The sequence below is a fragment of the Ascaphus truei genome, chromosome 12 (assembly GCF_040206685.1).
Source record: "Ascaphus truei isolate aAscTru1 chromosome 12, aAscTru1.hap1, whole genome shotgun sequence".
NCBI classification, from domain to species: Eukaryota; Metazoa; Chordata; class Amphibia; order Anura; family Ascaphidae; genus Ascaphus; species Ascaphus truei.
The window spans coordinates 18,914,021-18,926,253 of NC_134494.1; the positions used below are offsets into that span (position 1 = coordinate 18,914,021).

Genomic DNA, 12,233 nt, shown 5'->3' on the forward strand with positions numbered 1-12,233 from the left:
GTGAGAGGAGGTGGAATGGGGAGTGAGAGGAGGGAGGAATGGGGAGTGAGAGGAGGTGGGAATGGGGAGTGAGAGGAGGTGGGAATGGGGAGTGAGAGGAGGTGGGAATGGGGAGTGAGTGGAGGGGAGGAATGGGGAGTGAGAGGAGGGAGGAATGGGGAGTGAGAGGAGGTGGGAATGGGGAGTGAGGAGGCGGGAATGGGGAGTGAGAGGAGGGAGGAATGGGGAGTGAGAGGAGGGGACTAATGGGGAGTGAGAGGAGGGGAGGAATGGGGAGTGAGAGGAGGTGGGAATGGGGAGTGAGAGGAGGAGGGAATGGGGAGTGAGAGGAGGTGGGAATGGGGAGTGAGAGGAGGTGGGAATGGGGAGTGAGAGGAGGGGGGAATGGGGAGTGAGAGGAGGGGGGAATGGGGAGTGAGAGGAGTGGAGGAATGGGGAGTGAGAGGAGGTGGGAATGGGGAGTGAGAGGAGGTGGGAATGGGGAGTGAGAGGAGGGAGGAATGGGAGTGAGAGGAGGTGGGAATGGGGAGTGAGAGGAGGGGAGGAATGGGGAGTGAGAGGAGGTGAGAATGGGGAGTGAGAGGAGGGGAGGAATGGGGAGTGAGAGGAGGTGGAATGGGGAGTGAGAGGAGGGGGGAATGGGGAGTGAGAGGAGGGGGGAATGGGGAGTGAGAGGGAGGGGAGGAATAGGGAGTGAGAGGAGGTGGGAATGGGGAGTGAGAGGAGGTGGGAATGGGTAGTGAGAGGAGGAATGGGGAGTGAGAGGAGGTGGGAATGGGGAGTAGAGGAGGAATGGGGAATGAGAGGAGGTGGGAATGGGGAGTGAGAGGAGGTGGGAATGGGGAGTGAGAGGAGGTGGGAATGGGGAGTGAGAGGAGGTGGGAATGGGGAGTGAGAGGAGGGGAGGAATGGGGAGTGAGAGGAGGTGGGAATGGGGAGTGAGAGGAGGGGGGAATGGGGGAGTGAGAGGAGGGGGGAATGGGGAGTGAGTGGAGAGGAGGAATAGGGAGTGAGAGGAGGTGGGGAATGGGAGTGAGAGGAGGTTGGAATGGGGAGTGAGAGGAGGGGAGAAATGGGGAGTGAGAGGAGAGGGAATGGGGAGTGAGAGGGAGGGGGGAATGGGGAGTAAGCAGAGGGGGGATTGGGGAGTGAGAGGAGAGGGAATGGGGAGTGAGAGGAGGGGGGAATGGGGAGTGAGAGGAGGGGGGATGAGGAGTGAGAGGAGGGGGGAATGGGGAGTGAGAGGAGGTGGGAATGGGGAGTGAGAGGAGGTGGGAATGGGGAGTGAGAGGAGGTGGGAATGGGGAATGAGAGGAGATGGGAATGGGGAGTGAGAGGAGGGGGGAATGGGGAGTGAGAGGAGAGGAGGAATAGGGAGTGAGAGGAGGTGGGAATGGGGAGTGAGAGGAGGTTGGAATGGGGGGAGTGAGAGGAGGGGAGGAATGGGGAGTGAGAGGAGAGGGAATGGGGAGTGAGAGGAGGAGGGAATGGGGAGTAAGCAGAGGGGGGATTGGGGAGTGAGAGGAGAGGGAATGGGGAGTGAGAGGAGGGGGGAATGGGGAGTGAGAGGAGGGGGGATAGGGAGTGAGAGGAGGGGGAATGGGGAGTGAGAGGAGGTGGGAATGGGGAGTGAGAGGAGGTGGGAATGGGGAGTGAGTGGAGGTGGGAATGGGGGAGTGAGAGGAGATGGGAATGGGGAGTGAGAGGAGGGGAGGAATGGGGAGTGAGAGGAGGTGGGAATGGGGAGTGAGAGGAGGGGGGAATGGGGAGTGGGAGGAGGGGGGAATGGGGAGTGAGAGGAGGGGAGTAATGGGAGTGAGAGGAGGGGGGAATGGGGAGTGAGAGGGAGGGGGGAATGGGGGAGTGAGAGGAGGGGGAATGGGGAGTGAGAGGAGGTGGGAATGGGGGAGTGAGAGGAGGGCGGAATGGGGAGTGAGAGGAGAGGGAATGGGGAGTGAGAGGAGGGGGGAATGGGGAGTAAGCAGAGGGGGGATTGGGGAGTGAGAGGAGAGGGAATGGGGAGTGAGAGGAGGGGGGAATGGGGGGTGAGAGGATGGGGGATGGGGAGTGAGAGGAGGGGGGGGAATGGGGAGTGAGAGGAGGTGGGAATGGGGAGTGAGAGGAGGTGGGAATGGGGGAGTGAGAGGAGGTGGGAATGGGGCGTGAGAGGAGATGGGATTGGGGAGTGAGAGGAGGGGAGGAATGGGGAGTGAGAGGAGGTGGGGAATGGGGAGTGAGAGGAGGTGGGAATGGGGAGTGGGAGGAGGTGGGAATGGGGAGTGAGAGGAGGGGAGGAATGGGGAGTGAGAGGAGGGGGGAATGGGGAGTGAGAGGAGGGGAGGAATGGGGAGTGAGAGGAGGTGGGAATGGGGAATGAGAGGAGGGGGAAATGGGGAGTGAGAGGAGGGGGGAATGGGGAGTGAGAGGAGGTGGGAATGGGGAGTGAGAGGAGGGGGGAATGGGGAGTGAGAGGAGGGGAGGAATGGGGAGTGAGAGGAGGGGGGAATGGGGAGTGAGAGGAGGGGGGAATGGGGAGTGAGAGGAGGTGGGAATGGGGAGTGAGAGGAGGGGAGGAATGGGAGTGAGAGGAGGTGGGAATGGGGAGTGAGAGAGGGGGGAATGGGGAGTGAGAGGAGGGGAGGATGGGGAGTGAGAGGAGGGGGGGAATGGGGAGTGAGAGGAGGGGGGATGGGGTGAGAGGGGGGGAGGGAGTGGGGAGGATGGGGAGTGAGAGGAGGGGAGGAATGGGAGTGAGAGGAGGTGGGAATGGGGAAGTGAGCGGAGGGGAGGAATGGGGAGTGAGAGGAGGGGGGAATGGGAAGTGAGAGGAGGGGGAATGGGGAGTGAGAGGAGGGGACGAATGGGGAGTGAGAGGAGGTGGGAATGGGGAGTGAGAGGAGGGGAGGAATGGGGAGTGAGAGGAGGGGGAATGGGAAGTGAGCGGAGGGGAGGAATGGGGAGTGAGAGGAGGGGGAATGGAAGTGAGAGGGGGGAATGGGAGTGAGAGGAGGGGGGAATGGGGGAGTGAGAGGAGAGGAGGAATAGGAGTGAGAGGAGGTGGGAATGGGGAGTGAGAGGAGGTTGGAATGGGGAGTGAGAGGAGGGGAGGAATGGGGAGTGAGAGGAGAGGGAATGGGGAGTGAGAGGAGGGGGGGAATGGGGAGTAAGCAGAGGGGGGATTGGGGAGTGAGAGGAGAGGGAATGGGGAGTGAGAGGAGGGGGGAATGGGGAGTGAGAGGAGGGGGGATGGGGAGTGAGAGGAGGGGGGAATGGGGAGTGAGAGGAGGTGGGAATGGGGAGTGAGAGGAGGTGGGAATGGGGAGTGAGAGGAGGTGGGAATGGGGAGTGAGAGGAGATGGAATGGGGAGTGAGAGGAGGGGAGGAATGGGGAGTGAGAGGAGGTGGGAATGGGGAGTGAGAGGAGGGGGGAATGGGGAGTGGGAGGAGGGGGGAATGGGGAGTGAGAGGAGGGGGAGTAATGGGGAGTGAGAGGAGGGGGGAATGGGGAGTGAGAGGAGGGGGGAATGGGGGAGTGAGAGGAGGGGGGAATGGGGAGTGAGAGGAGGTGGGAATGGGGAGTGAGAAGAGGGCGGAATGGGGAGTGAGAGGAGAGGGAATGGGGAGTGAGGAGGAGGGGGGAATGGGGAGTAAGCAGAGGGGGGATTGGGGAGTGAGAGGAGAGGGAATGGGGGAGTGAGAGGAGGGGGGAATGGGGGGTGAGAGGAGGGGGGATGGGGAGTGAGAGGAGGGGGGAATGGGGAGTGAGAGGAGGTGGGGAATGGGGAGTGAGAGGAGGTGAGGAATGGGGAGTGAGAGGAGGTGGGAATGGGGCGTGAGAGGAGATGGGATTGGGGAGTGAGAGGAGGGAGGAATGGGGAGTGAGAGGAGGTGGGAATGGGGAGTGAGAGGAGGTGGGAATGGGGAGTGGGAGGAGGTGGGAATGGGGAGTGAGAGGAGGGGAGGAATGGGGAGTGAGAGGAGGGGGGAATGGGGAGTGAGAGGAGGGGAGGAATGGGGAGTGAGAGGAGGTGGGAATGGGGAGATGAGAGGAGGGGGAAATGGGGAGTGAGGAGAGGGGGAATGGGAGTGAGAGGAGGTGGGAATGGGGAGTGAGAGGAGGGGGAATGGGGAGTGAGAGGAGGGGAGGAATGGGGAGTGAGAGGAGGGGGGAATGGGGGAGTGAGAGGAGGGGGGAATGGGGAGTGAGAGGAGGGGGGAATGGGGAGTGAGAGGAGGGGAGGAATGGGGAGTGAGAGGAGGTGGGAATGGGGAGTGAGAGGAGGGGGGAATGGGGAGTGAGAGGAGGGAGGAATGGGGCGTGAGAGGAGGGGGAATGGGGAGTGAGAGGAGGGGGGAATGGGGAGTGAGAGGAGGGGGGAATGGGGAGTGAGAGGAGGGGAGTAATGGGAGTGAGAGGCGGGGAGTCATGGGGAGTGAGAGGAGGTGGGAATGGGAAGTGAGCGGAGGGGAGGAATGGGGAGTGAGAGGAGGGGGGAATGGGAAGTGAGAGGAGGGGGGAATGGGGAGTGAGAGGAGGGGAGGAATGGGGAGTGAGAGGAGGTGGGAATGGGGAGTGAGAGGAGGGGAGGAATGGGGAGTGAGAGGAGGTGGGAATGGGAAGTGAGCGGAGGGGAGGAATGGGGAGTGAGAGGAGGGGGGAATGGGAAGTGAGAGGAGGGGGGAATGGGGAGTGAGAGGAGGGGAGGAATGGGGAGTGAGAGGAGGTGGGGATGGGGAGTGAGAAGGGGGGAATGGGGAGTGAGAAGGGGGGAATGGGGAGATAGGAGGGGGAAATGTGGAGTGAGAGTAGGGGGAATGGGGAGTGATAGGAGGGGGGATGGCGAGTGAAGAGGGGAAGTGGGACTGAGGGGAGGGGGAGCTGGGATTAAGAGGGAGAACAGGGAGTGAGAGGAGGGGGAATTGTGAGTGAAGGGGATTATGAGAAAGGGGGGATTGTGAGTGAGAGTTGGGAGAATTGTGATTAAGAGGTGGGTTGTGAGTGGGGGGATTGTGAGTGAGAGAGGGGGAAGGGGAATTGAGTGAGAGAGGTTGAGGGGGAATTTTGTGAGAGAGGAGGATTAGGGGGAAATTGAGTTAGAGAGGAGAGGGGAAGGAATTGAGTGAGAGGAGGGAAGGGGGAATAGAGTGAGAGAGCAGGGGAGGAGGCATTGAGTGAGAGGAGAGGGGAATTGAGTGAGAGGAGGAGTCGATGAGAAAGGGTGAGATGAGTGAGAGGAGGTAGAGAGTGAGAGACAGAGGGTAGGGAGAGAGAGAGAGGAGTGGCTCTCAAGGCCACCGACACGGGGGGCCTGTGAGCTGCCATTTAACTTCTCCCCGTCGTTTCCATAGGGGGGCAGTAGGATGGCCCACCTAAAAAATGGTGTAGGCATTTATTGGCATACCTGAACAAAAAGGTTGCCCCCCCTGCAGAAATTGTTTTCTTTCCTATTATCTAGTTAAATTAATTATACTGCCTCTGCCATTAATTCATAGGGTTCTACGAGGTACTGACCTCTAAGTCCCATGGACATTAATAAAGGTAAATGCACATGGGCCATTGAGGAAGCTCAGACGGCATTGAGTCTTTTTAGTGTCGGAAGTGGGATGTGCCAGTGATGTGCCAATGATTTACCCTGGAATGCAGCCAAGATCATAGGCAATATAAGCTCAGCACAGGGTCATCTAACTAAGAAGTCTACAGTATCTATCTGCAAACATGGACTTCCATGCAAAAAGTCCTGGAAAGCTTTGTGTCCTGATCTGGATCTTCTCCTTTTTAAAACAGACGGGTGAGAACAGTTTTATGATACATTTATTGTAATGATTTAGTATTTATGTTGTAAGTTCAGAGGGGGAATTACATATACAGTTCAGGGCTAAACTCATTAAATGGAGTGGGGGTAGCTTGTGTTTTCATGCTACTGAAAGGTCCCCCTTAATAAGGTGCTTTTCATACTTCTCCTTGAAGTTGTGATACGACAGCAAGTAGAGAGTAGTATATAATAGTGTATATGTTATGAGCAGTAAGTATCATAGTGTATCTTACTGCAAGAGAGCAACATAAGAGAGTTGTAAATGCCACATTTGAAGGGGAGCAGAAAGAAACATAGCTACACATGTCAAATTCAGAATGGAAACGGATGAGACAAAGGACGTTATCCATTGAACTGCAATAGTGCTGATCGGGGCACCATAACACAGAAACTCCCTTTGACTTGAATGGTAGTTGCCATACGGTTGTGCCCCAGTTGGCACCATCGTAGTTAAATGAATAACCCTCTAAGTATACTGTAGATCGCAGTGACCGCAGAACAGCTACCTCTCTTTATTGTCCCAACACTGCTGTTCTGCCAAGTTAGAGTCAAACTCAGTCAATCAATGTGCTTCTCAGCCTACAAGTACTGTAAAATGCATGCATTCACATTGTAACATTATGTTCCATTGTATGTATTACTGTATCTTTTAGGTCTTGCTCAAAACCATTCTGTCCCTCCAATGCTGATGACATCACCAACTCTAACAGCGGCAGTTGTAAGGCGTAAGTACTATGATAAGAGCAGCAGGAAAGAGGTTGTAGATTGTACAGATGCAGTGGTGCCACTAGCTACACTCATACAGATGCAGCAGGCTTCATTGTTCCCTCTACTGAGTTATAGTGGGATATGTATTAAAATGGTTTAATTGCCTCCAAAACACAAAGCAAATATTTCCATCAACATCAATGTGTGCTCGTGACATACAGTATGAATGAGGCTTCCTAATCTTGATTCGTACACATAGTTTCAGAGATTAATGCCACCTTAACCTGATGCAAAAGAGAGAGGAAAACTCCATTAGTTATAGGCACAACCTTTGATTCATCCAATTATATTGCTCTGACTCTCTTCTCCCTTAATTCCTATAACTACGTCCCAAAACACTCATTACACAAGTGTATTAAAAATGGAACAAAGCTCCTTGAAACATTGATGCAGAGTTAAAATGATGCAACTTGCAATGGTTTTAGAGGAATGCTCCAGTTTACAACACTTGATAGATATCCTCCATCTCCAGTTACACCTATCCCCCATCGCCCCCTACACCCCCCATCACCCATATGCCCCCTATATCTCCCCATTACCTGTGTAACCCCTACATCTCCATCTCTTCCATCAACTGTGTGACCCCTACATCTACCCCCAAACCTGTCTTGACCCTGCTCTTGGCTTCTCTCATCCATACCCTCCCTATAACAACCACCCTCTCCTTCTTCCTTGCTGTCCTGGGATGCCCGTCTCCTCCGTTGCCTCCTCTCTGCCATCCACAATTTCTTTAAGCAAGTCAGCCACTGGGTGTTTTAACCTTGTAGGCTATATATTTTGAATGTGACATCACACTGGTGACTGCGTTGCAGACATCTTGTACAGCTGAACCTTTGTACAGAAACATACCTAAACTCTTCCTTTTGATCCTATTAGTAGCATGCCAAGTTTAGTGGCTCTAGGATTAAGCGTGTGGATAACTATAGCCAGATAAACAAATAAACTTTCTGAATTATAGTATATATATATATATATATATGGACACCCCTTTTCACTGTTTTGTGCACATTTATTGAAATATATCATATCCATTTAATTTTATTGCACTTTATTTATTGTCCATCACAACACTCATATCTATTCACATTATTAGCACTTCTCTTTGTTTGTGTTGTATATATACTGTATATATATATATATATATATATATATATATATGTATGTCGTGTGTGTGTATACAGTATATATATATATATATATATATATATATTGTATATTCACGCACACCCGTTTGTAGTTTCGTCAACGTGCATAAATGAAAAAGGTCATAAAGTGTGCAGGGAATAAAACCACACAACTGATTTATTTAAAAAAAAAACCACATATACAGTAGTATTTTTAATGTATTGCTGCTTCTTTTCAATCTACCTAACGAGAATAATTGCTGTACCTTGACAATATTTACTTAATTGTGAAGACAAGGTTTTAGCATATCAATCGGATCAAAATATTTGTTTAACATTAGTACAACTGAATGCTCTTTTTGAGATGACGACAAGACATATATATATAAGTGGTTGCATGGAACAGTTTGGAAGCAGGCACACGGTCTTTCTAAAGGTGCAGTTTATTTAAACTGCACCTTTAGAAAGACCATGTGCCTGCTTCCATTCCTTTGCTCGAGTACTTCTGGGATGTCTGGACCTCCCTGGATACAGCGCACCGGCAGATAAGTACCCCCCTCCAGCACCTACCAGCGGTGTGCATGTGCTTCTATATATGACTGCATGGAACAGTTTCCCAGCTTTGGTAGTGGAAACTAATATGGTAGCGTAGCTACAAGGTGTCCTTATTAATGGAAATAACTGAGGATCAAATGTTGCCTCATGTTTTACAGCAGTTTAAGCAGTGGCCTAGCTAGAAATGCACGGGCCTCCGGGCAAAAAAATATTTCCGGGCACCATAATAAGCGAACGTATTACGTAGATTAAGGACAAAAATTTGCCTCAATTTAAATCTCTCCAGCTCTTTCCCCCTTCTCCAGCTCTCTCCCCCTCCTCCTCCTCCATGCCTACCTGTGGAACAGGGTGGTGATAGAGTCAGGCGGGGGGTGGGAGATGATGGTACATGACGGCTGGCCACCAGAGTTAAGAGGAGGAATAGCCAGCAGAGGAGTTAGGAGTTGCACGAAGGCAGAGCAGGACAGACGGGGAGGAGCGCGCTGTAGCTCCAGTAAGAAAGACTGCTGGGTCAGACTGCTGGGGCGCGCTCCTCCCCAGCCGTCCTGCTCTGCCTCCGTGCAATTCCTAACTCCTCTGCCAGCTGCTCTTCTGCTTCATTCTGGCGGACCACTGCAGCATACCATCATCTCCCCCGTCAGCTTCTATCTGGGAAGAACAGAGAGAAATGGTCAGCAGGGCCGCCAACAGGGGGGGAGACCAGGACCCCACGAGTGCAGGTCCCCAGGCGTTGCCCGGGCTATTGCTATGCCCCTGAGTTTAAGACAATGCGCTGGTTTAATGATTTCAGCAGTTTTTACATACTTTTACTTACAGTATATTTATTAGAACTCATCCCAGTTATGACTTGCAGCTTTATTAACAAATCATAATGGGCAAGTCTGCAGCACCTGGGGAAACTTCCACTACAAGACCTTTGATGGGGAGATTTTCAACTTCCCGGGCACCTGCAACTACATCTTCTCCTCTCACTGCAAGGGCAACTATGAGGACTTCAACATCCAGATCCGACGCACGATGGTCAACAGCATCCCAACCATCAGCCACATCACCATAAAGATCGATGGGGTTGTGGTGGAGATGTTCAATAAATCCATCATGGTGGATGGAGTCATGTAAGTCTCTTCCTGGGCTGCTTTTTTAACTAACCACAATAGAAGTGTCCTACATTTGAGGCAACATGAGAATCTGAACAGGTAATTTATTACAATGTTTTAATCCCTCTACCCTTTGGCCTTCTAGTGCTGAAAAGCTTCCCCTTGGTCAATCCAAGATCCATATTGAGAGGAGTGGGATATATCTGAAGATTGTTGCTAAACTGGGTCTGGTTTTCATGTGGAATGAAGATGACAGCATGCTGGTATGGTCTAACTGCAGATTATTCTTTCTATCTTTGTAACTGGAGATGTTTGAAGGCATTTGCAAAACTGTGAAACCATTCCACTGAATGCCAAGGATGTAGCAAAGACTTAGTGTTCTCGGTGCCGCTGCCATGCACGGCCAGGAGATTGCGGTGGTCATAGCACCTAATAATTAATGCTTTGGGTGGTCCCATTCAGAAGCATGGACCCCCTAAAGCTCCATCGTGGCAGACTCTGTCCCTGGCTCCGCAGATATTCCCTTGTTTGTCTGCGGAGCTGAGGACCATAGAGCTTGCTACATCTCTATTTGTTGATTCACAAGGCCTAAAACATATATAAAGGGGTTGGGGGGTTATAAACCCATTCCTCTGAACTTTTATCTCTGCAGATACAGTATAATATATCTGTACTACTCTGTATCATATATCAGTATGGTGGTATTTTCCAGTTGAATTTTTCATTTACAGTAAGACCAAAATCAATCGAAAACACATATACTGCGTTCAATACAAACCTGTGAAGAAACATTCTCCCATTCCACTGAACTTTCCTCACTGCAGATATGGTGTATTATCTACAGTAGAATCCCACCATACTGATATATGTTACAGAGGAGCATGGATGCATCATATCTGCAGGGGAAAAAGTTCAGCGGAATGGGTTCCCAAATACTATCTGATATCTTGACCAACTACATTGAGATATATGGACTGATAGCGTGACCAGACTTTCGCGATACGTTGATAGCTTGACTGCAGTACTTTAACACAAGGGAACAACAGAGCTACATAGAACTGTGCTTGTCACTTTTTCTGACTGTGTTTCAGAGAGTTGGAGACCATTGCGCGTCAACCATTATAACCCCGAAATGTCCTATGTCTTTAGATGGAACTGAACACCAAGTACAGCAACCAAACTTGTGGGTTATGTGGTGACTTTAATGGTATCTCTGGTTACAGTGAATTCATGTTCAACGGTAAGACACCACTGATATAATAATAAGTAAGAACTACATTAATAAATATGAGATTTTTGTTTTCCAGTGGCCCATACAGTACTTACAAAGGAGCAGATTTACAGTAAAGAGTGTACTATAATATGTCAAAAGGTTTATCTTCTGTGCACAGTACCTCTGTGACAGTATTTATGTAGCAACTTTCTTAGTTTTCTCATAGAGCTACTCACACAGATTACATATAGAGCTATTTTATTATTTGTAGCACTTATTTATATTAAAATCTACTATCTACTGTAAGTTTCCATCCATTGTCCAGCATGCCTGCTGTGAGCTGAGCACTGCAGCATTAAGAGACTATGTTGTCCACGATGCAACAGAGCAGCAGTGTCCCGCTCCACCACTGCTTTTACATCATTCATTAATGTGAAGGTACAGTAATTGTGAAGCAATGATATTTACGTAGATAAATAAGCCTTAAAGCGTGCTAAGGATTAGCACTTTTTCTTAAATCTAGGCCTCAGTATTTTAGATTCCAAAAGCAGCCTTACAATATGTTCTGGTCGATGGATGTCATGTAAACCTGTTGTGGGTGGAATTTGCGTCCAGGATAGGTGCACGATCCCGGTGGTATGTATGAGGTAAAAACAAGAATGTAATGGAAGGAGGAATGGATCACCAACATTGACCAAAAGTTCTCCCTCTGCAGGAATTAAGCTCAATCCAGTGCAGTTTGGAAACCTGCAGCAACTGGATGGTCCAATGGAGGATTGCAATAATCCAACCCCTATACCGCAGGATAACTGCTTAGATCAGGTAAGGACCTTGATCTAAAAAGTAGCTCCTGCACCCATCACACAGAGGTACTGTACAGAGGTTGACTTCTTATGAGATAAGAATGTGCCACTTGCTTGCATAGTCCTTGAGACTTTGCCCTTGGTGAAAGTCCCTCATGAACCGAAATGTCAGTCGTACAATTAATACATGCTATGATTTGAACTTTGCAAGAGGTGTGCCTAGATTATGACCCATACAGTACCTACTAAGCCTGCATTCGGGCACTGAAAAACACCTTAAAGCTCTTGAAGTCAATAGGCTGCAAGGTGTCTACCCGCACCGGAAGGTGTCCTATGGCAGAAGACTGTTGAATAAATATGGGCCTATATATTTTTCAGTATAAACAGTATAGGTTGACTGATTGAGTCATGCAATGGTTGCCATTCACATTTGGCAGTTCTGACTGAGCTTCAGTAGGATACGTTATTTTTGGAGACATCAGTAAACAGTCAGGCCCATATTTACTAAGCAGTCTTTTGCTGTAAGATATATTTTTGCACTGAAAGACACATTTCTGGGCCTCTGTCTATTGTTTGGTGACATTAGCTCCAGACTAAATGAATACTTCACTTTCCGTTCCATTTCCATTGTGCAGTAAGAAAAGCTAGGAACTGTTACAAGTTAGGCAGGTGTTTATTGTGGCTCATAGAGAAAACAAATAATTAATTTGATATTAAAAGATGAGACTTCAGGTTTTTAAAATGGGTGCAAATAACATTCACTAAAAAGTGTGATTACTGTACATGCAAATAATATCCTTACTTTCAACTGCACTGTCCCACTTAGATTGTCCTGTAAGTATATGTAAATGTAATTTTTT

At 50.1% G+C, this 12,233-nt stretch overlaps 1 protein-coding gene across 1 annotated transcript in view; it reads left to right on the forward strand.

Moving 5' to 3' along the window:
* The first annotated feature begins 6,470 nt into the window (after nucleotides 1-6,470).
* LOC142463960 (mucin-5B-like) overlaps nucleotides 6,471-12,233 on the forward strand; it is a 39,969-nt gene continuing 34,206 nt past the window's right edge. The window contains exons 1-5 of the mRNA XM_075566877.1: nucleotides 6,471-6,538; nucleotides 9,114-9,375; nucleotides 9,503-9,620; nucleotides 10,507-10,597; nucleotides 11,286-11,392. Of these exons, the coding sequence (XP_075422992.1) occupies nucleotides 6,496-6,538; nucleotides 9,114-9,375; nucleotides 9,503-9,620; nucleotides 10,507-10,597; nucleotides 11,286-11,392 (621 nt within the window). The 5' untranslated portion in view covers nucleotides 6,471-6,495. The remainder of the gene's footprint in view (nucleotides 6,539-9,113; nucleotides 9,376-9,502; nucleotides 9,621-10,506; nucleotides 10,598-11,285; nucleotides 11,393-12,233) is intronic.